Here is a 22254-nt window from a genome sequence, read left to right as displayed (position 1 = left end):
CACAGTCAGCGCTCAATCAATACGATTGAATGAATGAATGAATAAACGGCTAACGAGGGGGAGAGCCAGGAGAGCGGAGGATTCTGGGAGTCGCCCCCCCTGGGCCCCTGACTGGATTGTTGATCGCCGTTGCCATGGCAGCGGCGGCTGGGCCCGGCGCGCGGAGCGGCCGTTGCCGTGGGCGGGGCCTCCGCGCGCGCCGGCGGCCAATGGGAAGGCGCGGTGAGGTCACGTGCCCCGGCCGGCGGCGGCCGCGCGCTGGCCCGGGCGGCGGAGGTAGGCGGCTGAGGCGGCTGAGGCGGCGGGCCGAGGGTGAGGAGGAGGCGGCCGCCATGATGTTCGGGGCCCTGAGGAGCGGCTTTGAGGATGACCCCTTCTTCTCGTGAGTCCAGGGGGACCCGGGGGGCCAGGGGCGACACGGCACAGCCCGGCCTGGAGCCTGCTGGACGGCCAGCGGACGGACGCACGCAAAGTCATTCATTCACTCCCTTCATTCATTCATTCACTCCCTTCATTCATTCATTCACTCCCTTCATTCATTCATTCACTCCCTTCATTCATTCACTCACTCCATTCATTCACTCACTCCCTTCATTCGTTCACTCACTCCCTTCATTCATTCACTCACTCCCTTCATTCACTCCCTTCACTCACTCCGTTCATTCATTCACTCCATTCACTCCCTCCCTTCATTCATTCATTCACTCCCTTCATTCATTCATTTATTCCTTTCATTCATTCACTAACTCCCTTCATTCATTCATTCACTCTCTTCATTCATTTATTCCTTTCATTCATTCACTAACTCCCTTCATTCATTCACTCCCTTCATTCATTCATTCACTCCCTTCATTCATTCATTCACTCCATTCATTCACTCATTCTCCTCATCCCCCTCTCCATCCCCCTCATCATCATCATCATCATCATCATCAATCGTATTTATTGAGCGCTTACTATGTGCAGAGCACTGTACTAAGCGCTTGGGAAGTACAATTTGGCAACATATAGAGACAGTCCCTACCCAACAGTGGGCTCACAGTCTAAAAGGGGGAGACAGAGAACAAAACCAAACATACGAACAAAATAAAATGAATAGAATAGATATGTACAAGTAAAATGAATAAATAAATAAATAGAGTAATAAATATGTACAAACCTATATACATATATACAGGTCTTACCTCCTTCCCTTCCCCACAGCACCTGTATATACGTATAGATGTTTGTACGTATTTATTACTCTATTTTACTTGTACCTATCTGTTCTATGTATTTTATTTTGTTAGTATGTTTTGTTTGTTCTCTGTCTCCCCCTTCTAGACTGTGAGCCCACTGTTGGGTAAGGACCATCTCTATATGTTGCCAACTTGTACTTCCCAAGCGCTTGGTACAGTGCTCTCCACACAGTAAGCGCTCAATAAATACGATTGATTGATTGCTGGACGGCCAGCGGACACACGCAAAGTCATTCATTCACTCCATTCATTCATTCATTCCCTTCATTCATTCACTCACTCCATTCACTCCATTTATTCATTCCCTTCATTCATTCATTCATTCACTCCATTCATTCATGCACTCAGTAAATACAATTGATTGATTCACTCCATTCATTCATTCACTCCCTTCATTCACTCCCTTCATTCATTCATTCTCTTCATTCACTCCATTCATTCATTCCCTTCATTCACTGTCTTCATTCATTCATTCACTCTCTTCATTCATTCATTTATCCCCTTCATTCATTCATTCACACCCTTCATTCATTCATTCACTCCCTTCATTCATTCATTCACTTCGTTCATTCCCTTCATTCATTCATTTCCGTCATTCATTCACTCCATTCATTCATTCACTGATTCAATCGTATTCATTGATGGTGATGATGGCATTTATTAAGCGCTTACTACGTGCAAAGCACTGTGCTGAGTGCTGGGGAGGTTACAAGGTAATCAGGTTACCCCACGGGAGGCTCACAGTTTTAATCCCCATTTTACAGATGAGGTAACTGAGGCTGAGAGAAGTTAAGTAATAACAATAATAATAATAATGATGGCATTTCTTAAGTGCTTACTATTCAGTCGTATTTATTGAGCGCTTACTGTGTGCAGAGCACTGTATTAAGCGCTTGGGAAGTACAAGTTGGCAACATATAGAAACGGTCCCTACCCAGCAACAGGCTCACAGTCTAGAAGGGGGAGACAGACAACAAAACAAAACACGTTCTCCTTCCTACTTAGACTGTGAGCCTCATCTTGGACCTGATTACCCTGTGTCTACCCCAATGCTTAGTAGCATGCTTGACATAAAGTACTTAACAAAGTACTTAACTACGTGCAAAGCACTGTGCTAAGCGCTGGGGAGGTTACAAGGTAGTCAGGTTGTCCCACGGGGGGCTCACAGTTTTAATCCCCATTTTACAGCTGAGGGAACTGAGGCCCAGAGAAGTTCTCATAATAATAATGATGATGATGGCATTTATTAAGCTCTTACCATGTGCAAAGTACTGTCCTGAGCACTGGGGAGGTTACGAGGTGATCAGGTTGTCCCACGGGGGGCTCACAGTTTTAATCCCCATTTTACAGATGAGGTAACTGAGGCCGAGAGAAGTTGTCATAATAATAATTATGATGATGGCATTTTATTAAGCGCTTACTACGTGCTAAGCACTGTTCTGAGCTCTGGGGAGGTTACAAGGTGATCAGGTTGTCCCACGGGGGGCTCACAGTTTTAATCCCTATTTTGCAGACAAGGGAACTGAGGCCCAGAGAAGTTAAGTAATAATAATAATGATGATGTTGGCATTTGTTAAGTGCTTACTACGTGCAAAGCACTTTGCTAAGCGCTGGTGAGGATATAAGTTGATCAGGTTGTCCCATGTGCAGCTCACAGTCTTCATCCTCATTTTCCAGGTGAGGGAACTGAGGCCGGGAGAAGCTAAGTAATAATAATAATAATAATGATGGCATTTATTAAGCGCTTACTATGTGCAAAGCACTGTTCTGAGCACTGGGGAGGTTACAAGGTAATCGGGGTGGCCCACGGGGGGGGCTCACAGTTTTAATCCCCATTTTACAGATGAGGGAACTGAGGCCGAGAGAAGTTAAGTAATAATAATAATAATGATGATGGCATTTATTAAGCGCTTACTACATGCAAAGCTATTTGACACATTTGACTTGACACCTGTCTCCATGTTTTGTTTTGTTGTCTGTCTCCCCCTTCTAGACTGTGAGCCCATTGTTGGGTAGAGACCGTCTCTATATGTTGCCGACTTGTACTTCCCAAGCGCATAGTACAGTGCTCTGCACATAGTAAGCACTCAATAAATACGATTGAATGAATGAATATTTGCAAAGCACTGTTCTAAACGCTGGGGGGATACAAGGTGATCAGGTTGTCCCACGTGGGGCTCACAGTCTTAATCCTCATTTTCCAGATGAGGGAATTGACGCACAGAGAAGTGAAGTGACTTGCCCAAAGTCACACAGCTGAGAAGTAGCAGAGTTGGGATTTGAACCCATGACCTCTGACTCCATAGCCCATGCTCTTTCCACTTAGCCACGCTGCATTGAGTGCTTACTGTGTGCAGAGCACTGTACTAAGCGCTTGGAAAGTACAGGTTGGCAACATATACCTGTGTCCAGCCTGATTGCCTTGTATCTGTCCCCTCCTCCCCCTCCCCATCCCCCTTGCCTTACCTCCTTCCCCTCCCCACAGCACCTGTATATATGTATAGATGTTTGTACATATTTATTACTCTATTTATTTTACTTGTACATATTTATTCTATTTATTTTATTTGGTTAATATGTTTTGTTTTGTTGTCTGTCTCCCCCTTCTAGACTGTGAGCCTGCTGTTGGGTAGGGACCGTCTCTATATGTTGCCAACTTGTACTTCCCAAGCGCTTGGTACAGTGCTCTGCGGACAGTAAGCGCTCAATAAATACGATTGAATGAATGAATGAATGAACATATAGAGACGGGCCCTACCCAACAGCGGGCTCACAGGCTAGAAGATTCATCCATTCAATCGTATGTATTAATAATGATAACGATGGTATTTGTTAAGTGCCTACTATGTGCAAAGCACTGTTCTAAACGCTGGGGGGGATACAAGGTGATCAGGTTGTCCCACAGGGGCTCACAGTCTTTATCCGCATTTTACAGATGTGGGAACTGAGGTCCAGAGAATGATAATAATAATAATGATAGCAATTTTTAAGCGCTTACTATGTGCAAAGCACTCTTCAGTCATTCATTCATTCAATCGTAGTTATTGAGTGCTTACTGTGTGCAGAGCACTGTACTAAACGCTTGGGAAGTACAAGTTGGCAACATATAGAGATGGTCCCTACCCAACAACGGGCTCACAGGCCAGAAGGGGGAGGTTACAAGTTGATAAGGTTGTCCCACGGAGGGCCCACAGTCTTCATCCCCATTTTACAGGTGAGGGAACTGAGGCACAGAGAAGTTGTGACTTGCTCAGAGTCACACAGCTGACAAGGGGCAGAGTTGGGATTCAAACCCATGACATCTGACTCCAAAGCCTGGGCTCTTTCCAGTGAGCCATGCTGCTTCTCCATAATAACAGTGGTATTTGTTAAGCGCTTACTGTGTGCAAAGCACTGTTCTAAGCGCTGGGGGGGATACAAGGTGGTCAGGTTGTCCCACGTGGGGTCTCAGTTTTTATCCCCATTTCATTCATTCAGCCATCCAATCATATTTATTGAGCGCTTACTGTGTGCAGAGCACTGTACTAAGCGCTTGGGAAGTACAAGTCGGCAACATATAGAGATGGTCCCTACCCAACAACGGGCTCACAGTCTAGAAAGGGGAGACAGAGACAGCAAAACAAAATCTGTGGACAGGTGTCAAGTCATCAGAATAAATAGAAATAAAGCTAGATGCACATCATTAACAAAATAAATAGAATAGTAAATATGTATAAGTAAAATAAATAGAGTAATGAGTCTGTACAAACATATACAGGTGCTGTGGGGAGGGGAAGGAGGTAGGGTGGGGGGATGGGGAGGAGAAGAGGTAAAAGGGCTCAGTCTGGGAAGGCCTCCCAGAGGAGGTGAGCTCTCAGTAGGGCTTTGAAGGGAGGAAGAGAGCTAGCTTGGCGGATGTGCAGAGGGGGAGGGCATTCCAGGCCAGGGGGAGGACGTGGGCCGGGGGACAACGGTGGGCAGATGAGAACGAGGTACGGTGAGGAGGTTAATGGTGGCAGAGGAGCGGAGGGTGCGGGCTGGGCTGGAGAAGGAGAGAAGGGAGGTGAGGTAGGAGGGGGCGAGTTGATGGACAGCCTTGAAGCCAAGAGTGAGGAGTTTTTGCTTGATGCATAGGTTGACTGGCAGCCACTGGAGATTTTTGAGGAGGGGAGTAACATGCCCAGAGCGTTTCTGGACAAAGACAACCTGGGCAGCGGCGTGAAGTATGGACTGAAGTGGGAGTCACGCTGCTTGTTGGGGAAGGCTGGGAATCAAGCGCCTTAGCCCCATCCCCTTGACCCACATTTTACTGTAGCCAGCAGAAGCAGCGTGGCACAGTGGAAAGAGCACTGGCTTTGGAGTCAGAGGTCATGGGTTCAAATCCCGGGTCCGCCAACTGTCAGCTGTGTGACTTTGGGCAAGTCACTTCAGTTCTCTGTGCCTCAGTTACCTCATCCGTAAAATGGGGATTAAGACTGTGAGCCCCCAGTGGGACAACCTGATCACCTTGTAACCTCCCCAGCGCTTAGAACAGTGCTTTGCACATAGTAAGCGCTTAATAAATGCCATTATTATTATTATTATTAACTCACAAAAATATGACTTTTAGGATGGAAGCCCATATAGAGCAACGACATCATTTTATTCCTCTCTCCAGCAGCTTGGATAGTATAGGTGCATTTAAATTAGGAACCATGTTGTTAAGTTTACAGAAGCTTTTAAGAGTTCTTGAGCCCTCTGTTAATTGACCCCTCCTTCAAATGCCTATGTGCTATGATATTCAGTATTTGTTTCCTTTTTTTGGGTTGCTTGCTTTGAAAGAAAGCCCGTCTGGTTACAGTGAGCTTATTTTATAAGTGGCTAGTGAGGTGAGGAAAAAGGCATTTTGTATTTTCCCTTCCCTGCACCTCTAGACCTAGCATTGTCTTATGGAATAGCTTTGCAATTATCATAATGGTATCTTTAGAAACAAGAATGCTAAAAGACATTTCTGCACCTTAGAAATCAAATTATTCTGATCTGTTCTATAATTGTTGTGAAATTTTCTGTTGTTTTTTTTTTGCTTTCTATGATTCCTGACCATTTTAGTCTGCTAATAGACTAGGAAATGGGAGACTTGGAGATTGTGAGCCCCCTGAGGGACAAGGACCATGTCAAATTCCCACTGGTGTATTCATTCATACAGTCAGTAGTACTTTTTGAGTGCTTACTGTGTGCAGAGCACTGTATTAAGCGCTTGGAAAGTACAGTTCAGCAATAGAGACAGTCCCTGCCCACAACAGGTTTACAGTCTAGAGGTGGGGGTGCAGCCCCTCAGTACAGTGTTCTGCACACAGTAAGCACTTAATAAATGCTATTACTACTACTGCATGTCAATTCTCTCTGAATCTTCTATAAAAACTTTCTTGGGCTGCAGTTTCCCTATGTGTAAAAAGAAGACAGTTTAAGATAATCAAACGTCAACAATACAGGCCTTATAAGCATTGTAGTTCATCAGAGACTAAGAACCCGCTGTGGACAGGTTTTATCTCCTTGTTACTGCATTGTATTTTCCAAGCGTTTAGTACAGTGCTCTGCACACAGTAAGTGCTCAATAAATATGATTGAATTAATGAACTTCAGAAAATGAATAGATTATTGACATAGTGAGTTAAATTTTGATGCTTATGTCTTGACTTCCTCATTCCTTTATGCTGTTGTATTGTAAGGGTTGACTTGATCTGTTGACACTTTCATCTCCCTTCCTAAATTTTCTCTTTTGTCTTTGTGACTCTCTGTGTGGGTATATTCTGGGCCTGTGTCAAGGGCATAGGACAATCTCTGCACCCAGTAAATGCTCAGTAAATACTACTGATTGTGTTGATCCTCTCATTCTCTGCACTGGCTTCCTCTGCCTGCCTTTCCCATCATCATCATCAGTGGTATTTATTGAGCGCCTACTTTGGGCCGAGCACTGTACCGAGTGCTCGGGAGAGGACGGTACAGCACAGTTGGTAGACGTGTTCCCTGCTCACAATGAGTTTACGGTCTAGAGTCTATCTTCACCCATTTGACTTCCATGTCTGTATACATTCATTCATTCAATTGTACTTATTGAGCACTTACTGCGTGCAGAGCACTGTACTTAGCTTAGACATATGCTGGGGTTCTAATGAAAAAAGGCAAGCCATTTATTTCAAAATTTGCACAGCTTCAATAAATATAGGTTATAGTTCTGTGGACTCTTGACTGGGAGTAAATTTACTGAGATACGATGGCTTGTTATCAGATTATTTTAATGTTATACCTTGTGTTAATGTAATTGTGGTAATAACTGAGTGCTTACTGACTAGACTGCACTGAGCTAAGTGCTTGGGAAAATTCAATAGGAGTGAAACCAAAGACACATTCCCTTACCCACAAGGAGCAGAAAGCTGTTGGAGTTCTTAGGGCTGTTGTGGAGTTTTTTAATTTAAAATATTCTTATTTTAGGTATCATTCATGATGTTTAATGAGATTTTCTTTTGAAGTGCCTCAACTGTTTTCACAAATAATGGCTTTCACCTTTGTTTATGCGGTCATTTTCGGTGGGCAGTGTAAAGCTGAAGAGAGCCGGAACACACTAGTTACTTGGATAAGTAAAAAGAATTAGCATTTGTCTGTGATGCCACAGTAGGTTATTAGGAAAAATATAGTGATCATTTACAACTTGCATGATTTGCCTGAGTGTGAAACCAAAACTAGGTAGGTAGCTACTTAGTCATTTACTGTGATAACCCCAGAAAAGTTTATCACAAAACTGAGTTTGGGTAATTATTACTTGGCCTCACTGGTTTAGCGGGAATAGCTCATAAAGTCAGCTATAAATATCCAAAAAGCACGACTGTCTAGTCTCACTGTAATATATGAACACTTCAGAGCTTCTTCTTTGGCTATGCTTTGAGACCTTGGATTGGGGAAAGTCAGGAAAACAATGACCACAAAGTTTGTTCTTGTTCTTGTATAGTTTCATCTCACTTTTGAAAGCAAATTATTCAGATCCTCTTTCTCAGGAATGGCTTTATTTCAGAAGAAAGCTCCTCTCTAGACTCTATTAAATTGTACTTTCCCAGTACAGTACTCTGCACACAAGTGCTCAATAAATACACTTTGTACTGGTACAGCAGGGAGAGGTCCCAAGCGCTTAGTACAGTTCTCTGCACACAGTAAGTGCTCAATAAATATGATTGAATGCATGAATGAAAAGGTCAGAAAAAAATTTTGTTCACCATCAGGTAAAATCTCTTATGTCACCTGACCTTTATTGTATTTAAGAATGGTTTGTTCAGGCTCTTGGGGTTTCAGTGGTTTGAAGTCACTTTCTGTAGCAGGAATCCTAGTCTTTCTTTGTACTTCAGTAAAGAAGTCTCCGTTGCAGTGCAGAACTGTGTGTGATAAGGAAGCATGATCCTTACCTCTTCTGAGCTTCAGATGTGGGATCCTAATCAGGCAAGTCTTTGGGGGATAGTTATTGTCTTTTATCAGTACATAGGAGATTAAAGTCCAGGTAGCACTGTGGCAAAACTCTTGTCAGCTTGCGTTTGCACTAGTAAATCTTTTTCTAGCTGCCTTTGTAACCAGCCAACTGTTCTTTCATTTGGCTACCATATGTCTTCGGTCACAGTGCCCCTGCTTATAATATTCACAGGGTGTCACTTCCATCTCCTCACACTGTGAGAGCCAAGTTTGACATGTGTACTGTCTCCATTCTTTAACCATATTAGAATCCTACTTGGACCTCTCACAGTCTTCCCGAGTTGAAAATGAACACCCTGCTAGAAGAGGACAGGCACTGATTTTACAAACTGAGTTAGGTTTTATGAAATTGCTGGACAGGCTGCTTTGTCCTCTGTGAATGAATGACCCATTCAGAGCAGCAAATGAAAACAAATTGCCCCATTAGATAAAGTATCATGCCCAGTGTTCATGCTCCGGCCTTTTAAACTTTCAAATCAAATCTTCCACGCCGTACAACTAAACTGTTTCCCTCTGAGGAAATTCTGTGACAGAACACCTTTTGAGGGTCTTTTTCTTACACATTTCTCATCTTTGCTGTTCAAAACAGGTAACTGGGGTGTTTGTTGGTAATGGTTATGGTAGGAGAATTAGAGGATATTGGAGCCCATTGCATTGTAAACTACTCCGGAGCAGGTATCATGTCTTTTCTTATCTTATGTGTTGGGTGAAGATGAAGTGACAGCATGAGCCCAGCTGTTTTCCCAACCTCAGAGCACTTGGTCCGGAAGACTTGACCCAGTTACCATCTACCTTTGTCATTGGCTCTCCCATCCTGCCGAGTGAGGACAAAAATGCCTTCCTAACTATTACAACTTCGGGAAGGCTATGGCTGGTTTTTTGGGTTTCTTTGGCATTTCTGAAGTGCGTACTAGGTGCTGTACTGAGCGCTGGGGTAGATACAAGCTGGTCAGATTGGACATAGTTCAGGTCCCACATAAGGCTCCCAGTCTTCATCCCCATTTTAGAGGTGAGGTAACTGAGGCACAGAGAAGTTAAGTGACTTGCCTAAGGCTGTTGTGGATGCTGGACTCTAAGCAATCTTAACTGAGCGGCGAGGAACATGAAAGCAATAAGTCAGTGGTATTTACTGAGGGCTTACTATATGCAGAGCACTGTATTAAGCACTTGGGAGAGTACAATAGAGTTGGTAGACACATCCACTGCCCACAAAGAGCTTACAGTCTAGAGGGGGAGGGAGACCAACATTAATAGAAATAAATTATAGATGTGTTCATAAATGCTGAGGTTGGGATGACTGTCAAGAGTACAGATTTAACTGAAACTATCCCCTTAGCCATAATATTGTGCAGTTCTTATGTTTTTTATGTTGTCTTTTAGAATTTTCTGATTTTATTTTAATTTACATGTCCATCACTGACCTTCCCATCTTTTTCTTAGATTGTGAATCCCCTGGAGGCCAGGAACTATCTTCTCATTCATGTATTCTTTTTTTCCAGCACACACTACAGTGCTTTGGGCACAGCCACTCAAAAAATACTTCAGGAAAGCAGCGTGGCCTAGAAGAAAAAGCACGGTCCTGGGAGGTAGAGGGCCATAATCTGGGTTATGATCCCAGATCTGCCAGTCACGTTGCCTGCTGTTTGACTTTGGGCACGAAACTTGATTGCTCTGTGCCTCAGTTTCCTCATCTGTAAATTCATTTATGCATTCAATCATAATAATTGAGCGCTCACTGTGTGCAGAGCACTGTACTAAGCGCTTGGAAAGTACTATATGGCAACAGATAGAGACAATCCCTAACTGTAAAGTGGGGGTTCAATAGCCTTTGGAGCCCCATGAGCGACAGGGACTTTGTCCAACCTGATTATTTTGCATCGACCCCAGGCCTAGTACAGTGCTTGACACAGAGTAGGTGCTTAACAAATACTATTACTATTGCTACTACTACTATCGAATGAATGTATATACCTAGGCATTTAGGAGAGTTCTTTTTTCAAAGCAGGGGCTCAATAAATGTTGCTAATGATTATAAAAGAGGCTTTGAGATATATACTTAAACCAAGCGGGTGAAAGATAGCCATCTATCTTGGGTGGTGATGTCAAATCTTTTCACAAAGATCTAGACTGTGAGCCCGTTGTTGGGTAGGGACCATCTTTATATGTTGCCGATTTGTACTTCCCAAGCACTTAGTACAGTGCTGTGCACACAGTAAGCTCTCAGTAAATACAGTTGAATGAAAGAATGAATGAATCTACAGGGATGGAGGCTCCCCAACTTTTATGGACAGCCTATTCCAATGTTGTAAGCTCATTATGGGCAGGGAACGGGTCTGCTTATTTTATTGTATAGTAACTCTTCCAAGTACTTTTTGCAGTGTTTGTCACATAGTAAGTGCTCAATAAATGCCATTGATTGATTGATTTTATCCATCTCACTGTCTCCAAGAAGGTCTTCCTTCTAAGCAACCAAAATATCTTCCTCTGTACAGAGGGGAAAAAAAAAAAAACCCTACTCTACCCCCATTTAGCAAAGTATTGATGCTCTTAGACTAGAATTCTTTAACTGTGATCACATTTTAGTAAATGTCACTTTTCAGCAGACCCTGCTGCTGTGAGGCAGCTACCATCAGTAGATTTAGCTAGACCCAAAGTAAGTAAAGCTCTTAAAATGGAAACAAGAAATGTGCCCCTCAGGGGCAGGCCTGTATTGATTTCTGCTCTCCAGCAGCTAGCTCCTTGAAATTGTCCCAGAAGTACTCTTGTGTGAGCACAGTCAAGATACACAAGTGGCTCTGAAGTTTGTATTTTAAAGCACTAGCATGGATACCAAAATTTTCAAGAGCTAAAATACTTTCTTGTTGTCACATGCACTATACAAATTCCTCGTTGTGGACTACTGCCTTGTGGGCAGGGAATGCGCCTGTTCTGTTGTACTCTCCCAAGCGCTCAGTACAGGGCTCTGCACACAGTAAACGCTCAATAAATATGATTGACTGACTACCTCTTCCTCCTCTTATGCCCATCGTGCCGAGTTCTAATCTCCATGGAGCTGGAGGGTGAAGGCGAAGAGGATGGCCGTGCATCTGCCAACTTGTACTTCCCAAGTGCTTAGTACAGTGCTCTGCACACAGTAAGCGCTCAATAAATACGATTGAATGAATGAATGAATCCTTAGGGCTTCAAAATGGGGATAGAAATGCCTAGGCAAAACCCTGGTTGATGGCATTTTTCAAGTGAACTTAAGGGTTTACGAGGCCAGCTAGGGTTTTGCGTTATCACCTCCACCTCTTCTCCCTCCTATTTAGACTGTGAGCCCCGTGTGGGAAAGGGACTGTGTCCAATCTGATTAGCTTGTATCCACCCCAGTGCTTAGAATGGTGCTTAACACCGAGTAAGCCATTAACAAACACTATCATCAGCAAGTCAAATTGTACGGGGCAGATGTGATCTCACATTGTGCACTCTTGCCTTTTTGTTTTATGACCACACAGGTGTTTGAGTTCATCCAGCGCTTAGAACAGTGCTTGGAACAGAGTAAGCGTTTAACAAATGCCATCATTATTATTATTACTATGCATTCATTCATTCAGTCATATTTATTGAGCACTTACTCTGTGCAGAGCACTGTACTAAGCGCTTGGGAAGTACAAGTCGGCAACTTATAGAGACGGTCCCTACCCAACAACGGGCTCACAGTCTAGATTGTAGGAGAGACTTGCAATGATTATGATACTTGTTAAGCATTTACTATGTGCTAAGCACTGTACAAAGCATTGGAGCACTCCCAGTTTCTTAGACACCTCCCTGACTTGCTGCCTTTATTCCCTCACCCCCCACGCTGCCCCTCAGTGCTTATGAACATATCTGTAATTTTATTTATATTAATGTCCATCTCCCCCTCTAGTCTGTAAACTCACTGTGGGCAGGGGATGTGTCTTACATTGTTATAGTGTCTCCCCAGCGCTTCGTGCTCTGCGCACAGAAAGCGCTCAATAAATGCACTTGACGGACTGACTGGAGTAGATACAAGGCAGATTGGATACAGTCCCCGTTCCACATGGGCTCACAGTTTAAGTAGGAGGGCATGGAATTTAATTGCATTTACAGATGAGGCAGCTGAAACCCAGAATTTGTCATTTGCCCAGGGTCACACAGCAGAAAAGTGGCAGAGCAAGGATTAAAACCCTAGTCCTCTAACTTTCATGCTGTTTCTTCTAGGCCATGTTACTTCTCAGTGACTGCGGTTAAGTCTGTTGAAATATATATTTGCATATGGACAATAATTCTCCCACTCCCCCACCTCTCCCCAATATGATGAACTGTGGATCCACCACACTTTTATCCTGTAGCGGTATTAGAAGAGTATTTACTATGTGCAAAGCACTGTACTGAATGCTGGTTAAAAAATAACCAGATTATATCTATAATTTTTATATATCTGTAATTAATTATATTAATGTCTGTCTCCCCCTCTAAACCCTAAGCTGCTTGTGTTCAGGTTACTTGTCTTCCAACTCTGTTATATTGAACTCTCCCAAGCACTTAGCACAGTGCCCTGCACACAATACGTGTTCAATAAATACTGGTGGATTAAAAGTAGACAAAGTCCTTGGCTTTCAAAGGTGTTCACAATCAAAAGATAAGCAGTAGGGTTGTGACAGACATAGAGAAGGTGAAACAAAAATGGAACAAACAGGGAACAACTTAGATTAGAATATATACAGATACCTAAAAGAGGGGAACAGTATTTTGGGGGAAAAAGCAGACAGTGTGTGATAATAGTATTCAAATTTTTTTTCAGCAAGATGTTTCAGAAAATTGTACTTTGGAATGGTTCATATCACTCAAGGAGAGGTTTTTGGCTAAAACAATTCATTAGTGATTCACCAAACCATCTGTGGAAAGCTGTTTGCTTGGGCTCTTACCCCGTCCTTTATGTGAGCCTCGTGATTGGAGAGGAGCGCGAGCCAAACTCTGGACAAGACAAAAATAGTCTGTCATGTGTGGACTTTAGGCTGCTCAGAAGCAGACAAAGCCCCTGTTCCAAAAGGTGCTAACAAGAGTAATTTACTTTTTAAAATAAGGTTTATAAAAAAAGAAGCTTGGTTGTTCTAGTGCTCTTTTAGATCATGTTTCTCAAAACGCTTCTGTACGGTTGGGCTTTCCTTAGGAACTACTACCTGCCTCAGGCTGAAAAGCCCTAAATTCCTCTGACTGTCCAGCACCACCCTAGAAATTTTTTTAAAAAAGACAATATTCCTTTTTTGGGTTATTTGTTAAGCACTTTTACTATGTGCCAGGCACTGTACTAAGCACTGAGGTAGATACATGCTAATCAGATTGGATACAGTGTATGTTCCACATGGGGCTCACAGATGAGATAACTGAGGCACAGAGAAGTTAAATGACTTGTGTAAAGTTTATAGAGCAGACAAGTGGCAGAGCTGGGATTAGAACCATGATCCTTCTAAATCCTGGGCCCAGCTCTATCCACTAGGCAGTGCTGCTTCTACGTACCCATTCTTCATATCTAAACTCTGTATTTAACACACGAGTCGAGATGCGGAAATTATAACTAATGTAACTAACTTAGTTATAACTAATTATAAGTAAAGCTCTACCATTCATACAATAAAAAAGGATTTTTCTGAGATGGGGCTATATGTATGCATGCCCCTTTTATTCTGTGTAGAGCCACAATATAGATTTAAAAAAATCAGACTTTAATAATTAATAAATACATATCAAAGACCCTCTTTCTCTTTCTCCCCAACCACCTCAATAGCCTGCGTGAAAACAACTCCTAGTAATCAACCAATCAATCAATCGTATTTATGTAGTATGTATTATCTAGTAGTATGTTTTCAATCCAACCTAGAATGTTCTTTTAGACTGTGAGCCCACTGTTGGGTAGGGACTGTCTCCATGTGTTGCCAACTTGTACTTCCCAAGCGCTTAGTACAGTGCTGTGCACACAGTAAGCGCTCAATAAATACGATTGATGATGAATGTTGGTGAGCGGGTAACAAAGTATTAATACTGCGAATGAGGCTAATAATCAGTCATAGTCCAGGGGGGCAGACAGAGCAGGATGGCATAGCGGATCGAGCATGGGCCTGGGAGTTGGAAGGTCAGCGGGTCTAATCCCAATTCCGCCACTTATCTGCTGTGTGATTTTAGGCAAATCACTTCACTTCTCTGGGCCTCAGTTAACTCATCTGTAAAATGGGGATTGAGACCATGAGCACCACGTGGGACAGGGACTGTGTCCATCCCGATTTGCTTGTAATCACCCTCGTGCTTAGAACAATGTCTGGCACATAGTAAGCGCTTAATAAATACCACTATTATTATTATAATAATGAATATAATTAATATGAGGCTAATCTCCTTGGCATTTAGGTTATGGCCCTTGTAGCACTCATAGAGGCAACTTCAACCAATATGGGATCTTGGTTAGGGGTACTGGGGTGCCGCTGTGTCAGTTTGTTGGAAGGAATCAGCGTGGACCTGGGGTTATGTGGCTCAGTGGAAAGAGCACAGGCTTTGGAGTCAGAGGTCATGGGTTCAAATCCCGTCTCCACCAAATGTCAGGTGTGTGACTCTGGGCAAGTCACTTAACTTCTCTGGGCCTCAGTTACCTCATCTGTAAAATGGGGAGGAAGACTGTGAGCCCCCCGTGGGACAACCTGATCACCTTGTAACCTCCCCAGCGCTTAGAACAGTGGTTTGCACATAGTAAGCGCTTAATAAATGCCATCATTATTATTATTAATATTAAGGAACTATTTGGGTAAAAGGTAAAAGTTGCAGCGTGGCTTAGTGGAAAGAGCACAGGCCTGGGAGTCAGAAGCACCTGGGTTCTCGCCCTGACTCTGCCACTTGTCGGCTGTGTGACCTTGGGCAAGTCACTTTACTTCTCTGTGCCTGCCACCTCATCTGTAAAATAATAATAGCAAATAATAATGATGGTGTTTGTTAAGCGCTTACTATGTGCCAAGCACTGTTCTAAGCACTGGGGTAGATACGAGGTAATCAGGTTGTCCCACATGGGGCTCCCAGTCTTCATCCCCATTTTACAGATGAGGTAAGTGAGGCACAGAGAAGTTAAGCGGCTTACCCAAAGTCACACAGCTGACAAGTGGCAGAGCCGGGACTAGAACCCACGTCCTCTGACTCCCAAACCCGTGCTCTTTCCACTAAGCCACGAAAGCACGGGCCTGGGATTCAGAAGGTCATGGGTCCTAATCCCAACTCTGCCGCTTTTCTGCCGCTTGGGCCAGTCACCTCACTTCTCTGGGCCTCAGATACCTCATCTGGAAAATGGGGATTGAGATTGTGAGCCCCATGTGGGACAGGGACTGTGTCCAACCTGATTAACTTGGATCCACCCCAGCGCTTAGTACAGTGCCTGGAACCTAGTAAGAGCTGAATTTACTCAACAGAGAAGCAGCGTGGCTCAGTGGAAAGAGCATAGGCTTTGGGTTCAGGGGTCAAGGGTTCAAATCCTGGCTTCGCCAGTTGTCAGCTGTGTGACTTTGGGCAAGTCACTTAACTTCTCTGGGCCTCGGTTACCTCATCTGGAAAATGGGGATGAAGACTGTGAGCCCCCTGTGGGACAACCTGATCACCTTGTAACCTCCCCAGGGCTTAGAACAGTGCTTTGCACATAGTAAGTGCTTATAAATAATAATAATAATAATAATGGCATTTATTAAACGCTTACTATGTGCAAAGCACCATCATTGTTATTATTATTTTTATTAACTAGTTCCAAAATTATTATTATTATTGGGGGCAGTCCTGAGGTCTTCCAGGCAGTCTGAATATTCACAGGTAGGGGGTGGGCTCTGTTAACCAGAGGCCAGCAGGTATATTGTTCTGCCTTGTTTCAGACTGGGGAAAGGCTATCAAAAAATGCCTCCTGCCACCCCGATATACTATACTATACTATATATCTATATACTACATACTGTACTATACTATACTATACTATATATCTATATACTACATACTATACTATACTATATACTATAGATATATATATACTATATATAACCAGAGGCCAGCAGGTATATTGTTATATTATACATATATATATATATATATATATATATATATATATACTACATACTATACTATACTATATACTATAGATATATATACTATATATAACCAGAGGCCAGCAGGTATGTTGTTCTGCCTTGTCTCAGACTGGAGAAAGGCTATCAAAAAATGCCTCCCGCCACCCCGATATACTTTCCTTGTGCAGTACAACTTTCAAGAGTCAGCACTCCACCACTTTTAGAATGGGCAGTACGCCACTGCTAACAGATGGAGGAGTATCTACATAACGAGGGGAAAAATATAAGGAGGAAAAGCTAAAAAGTCATTTAATTGCTTCTTATACAAAGTAGTGTCTCACTGTCTGAGCCAAGGATTAGATTTAATTTCCAAAATATTTAGAGTAAAAATAGCTTCAGTCGGGAGTTTTTGGCTCCGGGGAAACAGGATTAGTGCTTGGAATAAAAGTATCAGAAAAGTCTCATCTCTAAGCAGCTGTTCTAGGATGGCTCTAATTGAACTCTTTCCAGTACCCAGCTGAATAACCTCCTGAACAGTTTGGACAGGTTTCCAAGCCAAAGTTTTTATAGGCAGTACTAGGTCTAAGGTTGTTTCCCTATAAGCAGCTAATGTTAATACCACTCAGAAGTGTCATTTCTTACTAGGTTTGGTATGTTCACATAGGAAAATGTTAACTGTAACTAAAAAGAGGATAATGGCAAGCAGAGCCTTATTCATAACATGCCAGATGTTTTTTTATATAGTGAACTTTAGTTTTGAAAGAACTATTTGAATTTCCCAGATTGATATCTTCTAGGTATAGCAATTCCAAATAGTGTTTTAAAATTATAATGTTAGGTCCCGGAATTGCGGTGAATTCTCTTACTGAGCCAGAGCAGTTGGAAAATCGTTCACCTTTTGGAATACAGGAACTCTTTCTAGCTATGTTTCACTCATTCATTCAATCGTATTTATTGAGCACTTACTGTGCAGAGCACTGTACTAAGTGCTTAACACCATATACTAGCTGCCCTTCGTCCTCTGGCTGTGGCTGGGACACTGATGTCCGTACTATATTACTTGTGGCTTGTTACCATTTCGAGAGGGGGCCGCCATCTCCTGTGAGGCTTTGTGTGCCCTTCTAGAATCCCAGGTGACAATCTGGGGTCTCCTCATGACTCTTCTTTAAGCACCCCAGCCTCGCAACCCACCCACAGCCGAGCCACTGAGAAATCCTGGCACTGCAGCTTGATAACTGAGTTCCCAAGTGATTGCCTCAGCGGCATTTGTTGAGCACCTACAGGATGCAGAACACTATCTTAGGCAAATGAGAGTGTACCATAGAATTAAAATTCATCGGTCAATGGTGTCTGCTGAGCGCTTACCTTATGCAGAAGCACTACACTAAGTACTTGAGAGAATACAATACAGTTGCTAGACATGATCCCTTGTGTATATATATATGTACAATCAATCAATCAATCAATCGTATTTATTGAGCGCTTACTGTGTGCAGAGCACTGTACTAAGCGCTTGGGAAGTACAAGTCGTACAAGACTTGTATATACTTGTACAGATTTATTACTGTATTTATTTTACTTGTACTTATTGACTATTCTATTTTGTTAATTATGTGAATATAGCTATAATTCTATTTATTCTAACGATTTTGACACCTGTCTAAATGTTTTGTTTTGTTGTCTGTCTCCCCCTACCAGACTGTGAGCCTGTTGTTGGGTAGGGACCGTCTGTATATGTTGCCAACTTGTACTTCCCAAGCGCTTAGTACAGTGCTCTGCACGCAGTAAGCGCTCAATACATACAATTGAATGAATGATCCCTGCCCCCAAGGAGCTTACAGTTTGTCAAGGGAGATAAACAGAAAATAATTTACAGATAGAGGAGAAATGGGTGCATAGGGAGACATGACTTCAGAAGATCCTTGAAATTGGGAAGAGCTGGGCCTGGCAGATTTGAAGGGGAATTCCAAGCACGGGAGAGAAGTCGAGAAAATTGTCTCAGGAGTAAAGAACGAGGCACAGTGAGCAGGTTGGCTGGAGAGGAACGAATGAGATCTGGGTTGTAGTAGCAAGAGTGAATGGATAAGTAATAGAGTATAGAAGATAGACAAATAAATGCTAAAGGGTGTTTGAGTGCTTTGATTGCTTAAGTGGCAAGGAAAGACTGACATGACAGTTGGAGAATATAAAGTGGCAAGATTAGAGATTAAACGGGAAGGTTTTTTGGAGTGGGGAGACAGACAGAGAGATCTTTGAAAAGCTTAAAATAAAGTTATGTGAAAAAGCATCCATACAGCATTGTGATCAAAAGACACACATATAAAAACAGTGTGAAGGCAGTTTTGCTTTGTGCTCCCTGGAGATTGAGGTGCAATCTTTGTTAGGTCAGGAGTTTTCCATTTTTAAATAATTTTATTTTATTTTTTAGAAACTAGGTACTTAATCTCAAAATTCACCCTCTCACCTTCACTCAGAACCAGTACACTCTGTGTCTACTGAATCAGTCAATTGTATTTACTGATTACCGTTTGCAGAACACTGTACGGAGTGTTTGGGAAAGTACATTGTAATAGAGCTGGTAGACTTGCCCACAGTGAGGTTACGGTCTAGAGGGGGAGACAGACATTAATATAAATAAATTATGGATATATACATAAGTGCTGTGGGGCTGAGAGAGGGGTGAATAAAGGGAGCAAATCCAAGTGCAAGGGTGATGCAGAAAGGAGTGAGAGAAGAGGAACCTGTGTACATGTTTTGTTTTGCTGTCTGTCTCCCCCTTCTAGACTGTGAGCCCATTGTTGGGTAGGGACCGTCTCTATATGTTGCCGACTTGTACTTCCCAAGTGCTTAGTGCAGTGCTCTACACACAGTAAGTGCTCAATAAATATGATTGAATGAATGAAGAGGAAATGAGGTCTTAGTCAGGGAAGGACTCTATCAGCTTTACAGCACTGAATCAACTCTCTTCTCCCACAACACCCCAGCTTGCATACTTCATTCCTTTCAGGCCGACCTATTTACCGTGTCCCATTTTTGTCTGTCCTTCCACCGACTTCTTATTCATACCCTCCTTCCTTCCTGGAGCTGACGGGTTCCAGTTTGAGGACAGTGTTCATGCTTAACCACTTTCGTGTCTGAAGATGCAGCAACAAAGCCGGTGGAATCGTGAAAGGGACCCTGGCTCCTTCTCCCTTGCTGTATATTGAAAACAGGACTTCTGCCTCAGTGGAGAATCATGGCCTAGATGGTAGATACTTGAGCGGCTCTAAGGCCATTTACTACAACCCCACCAGCACACTCTGCCCCTCTAATGCGAACTTGCCGTCTATCTCATCTATCCACTGCTGACCCCTTGCTTACATCTTTCTTCAGGCCTGAAACTCCTTCCCATGGGCACTCTCCCCACCTTCAAAGCCCTCCTAAAGTAATCAGGCAGTCAGTGGTATCTTTTGAGTGCAGACCACTCAACTAAGCGCTTGGGAAAGTACAGTATAATAGAGTTGTCAATCAATAACATCTCTTCCAAGAGGCCTTTCTTGACTGAACCCTCATTCTGCCTGTCTGCCCCCCTCTCACCATGAACTCTGCACTCGGCTGTGTACCCCGTAAACTCACGCCAGCTCTACAGCACTAATGCACATATCCTTATATTCTACAGTTTCCCCCATCTGTAATTTATTTTAATGTCTGTCTTCTCCTGGGCCAACTCTATTGTAGTGTACTTTCCCAAGAGATTACTACAGTGTTCTGCACACGGTAAGCACTTAATAAGTACCAATGATTGATTAAGGCATTTATCCCTTGCTCCTCTCCCACTACAATCCAGATCACTTGCTTTTCTCCTCAAAAGCCAGTTTACTCACTGTGCTCTGAATGCCCTCCCTCCACACATCTGCCAAATTAGCTCTCTTCCTCCCTTCAAAGCCCTACTGAGAGCTCACCTCCTCCAGGAGGCCTTCCCAGGCTGAGTTCTCCCTTATCCTCTGCTCCTCCTCCCCTCCCCATCGCCCCCACTCCCTCCCTCTGCCCTACCCCCTTTCCCTCCCCACATCGCTTGTGTATATTTGTATATATTTATTACTCTATTTTATTAATGCTGTGTATATGTCTATAATTTCTATTTATTTTGATGGTATTAATACCTGTCTACTTGTTCTGTTTTGCTGCCTGTCTCCCCCTTCTAGACTGTGAGCCCGTTGTTGAGTAGGGACTGTCTCTACATGTTGCCGAATTGTATTTTCCAAGCGCTTAGTAAAGTGCTCTGCACACAGTAAGCGCTCAATAAATGTGATTGAATGAATGAATGACTGAATTCTCATGCCCACCCTTCTGCCTGGAATTCCCTGCTCCTCCACACCTAACAGGGTCACTGCTCTCCCCACCCTCAAAAGTCTTCTGACATTACATCTCCTCCAGGAAGTCTTCCCTGACTAATCTCTCATCTCCCCACCCGATTTCCTCTGCTACTTCCTGACAGTACTTCATTGTCACCTGTATGCTCACATCTCTCTACAGCAGTTCTTTACTTTTCTGTAATTTATTTTTGTGTCTGTCTTCCCCGTAAGATTTGTAAGCTCCTTGGTGGTACTCTTCCAAGCACTTAGTGCAGTGCCCGAACCAGACTTCACTCTGCTGCCTGGATCATTTTTCTACAAAAACGTTCAGGACATGTCACCGTACTCCTCAAAACAACTCCAGTGGTTGCCCATCTGCCTCCTCATCAAACGCCTCACCGTTGGCTTTAAAGCATTCCATCACCTTGCCCCCTTCTGCCTCACCTCGCTACTCTCCTATTGCGACCCAGCCCGCACGCATTGCTGCTCTAGTGCTAAACTTCTCACTGTGCCTCAGTCTCCCTTATCTTGCCACTACCCTCCCCCCAACCACCTACAGCCACATCCTGCCTCTGGCTTGGAATGCCCTTCCTCCTCAAATCTGACAGACAGTTACTCTCCCCCTCTGTGGAGCCTTACCACAGCTTCTCTATTTATTTATTCATTTATTTATTTTACTTGTACATTTCTATCCTACTTATTTTATTTTGTTGGTATGTTTGGTTCTGTTCTCTGTCTCCCCCTTTTAGACTGTGAGCCCACTGTTGGGTAGGGACTGTCTCTATGTGATGCCAATTTGTACTTCCCAAGCGCTTAGTACAGTGCTCTGCACATAGTAAGCACTCAATAAATACGATTGATTGATTGATTGATTGATTCTCCAGGAGGACTTCCCTGACTAAGCCCCCGTCCCTTCCTCTTTCTGCATCGCTCTGACTTGCTCCCTCTGTTCTTCCCACCTCCCAGCCCCACAGCACTTATATACTGATCTATAAATTGTTTTCTAGTATTACTGTCCACCTCCCCCTGTCTAGACTGTAAGCTTGTTGTGGGCAGGGAATGTGTCTGTTGTATCGTACTCTCCCAAGCGCTTAGTACAGTGCTGTGCACAGTTAAGTGCTC

At 43.3% G+C, this 22254-nt stretch overlaps 1 protein-coding gene across 2 annotated transcripts in view; it reads left to right on the top strand.

Annotated features, from left to right (window-relative positions):
• Positions 1 to 260: 260 nt before the first annotated feature.
• The window catches only part of MLF1 (myeloid leukemia factor 1), a 57474-nt gene continuing 35480 nt past the window's right edge, over positions 261 to 22254 (top strand). For both annotated transcript variants that reach the window (XM_038746088.1, XM_038746087.1), the window contains exon 1: positions 261 to 382. In XM_038746088.1, coding sequence (XP_038602016.1) covers positions 333 to 382 — 50 coding nt within the window. In that variant the 5' untranslated portion in view covers positions 261 to 332. The remainder of the gene's footprint in view (positions 383 to 22254) is intronic.

Source organism: Tachyglossus aculeatus, chromosome 1, assembly GCF_015852505.1.
Source record: "Tachyglossus aculeatus isolate mTacAcu1 chromosome 1, mTacAcu1.pri, whole genome shotgun sequence".
NCBI classification, from domain to species: domain Eukaryota; kingdom Metazoa; phylum Chordata; class Mammalia; order Monotremata; family Tachyglossidae; genus Tachyglossus; species Tachyglossus aculeatus.
Note: the sequence above shows the minus strand (reverse complement) of the source record. Positions and strands in the feature narration are given on the sequence as shown.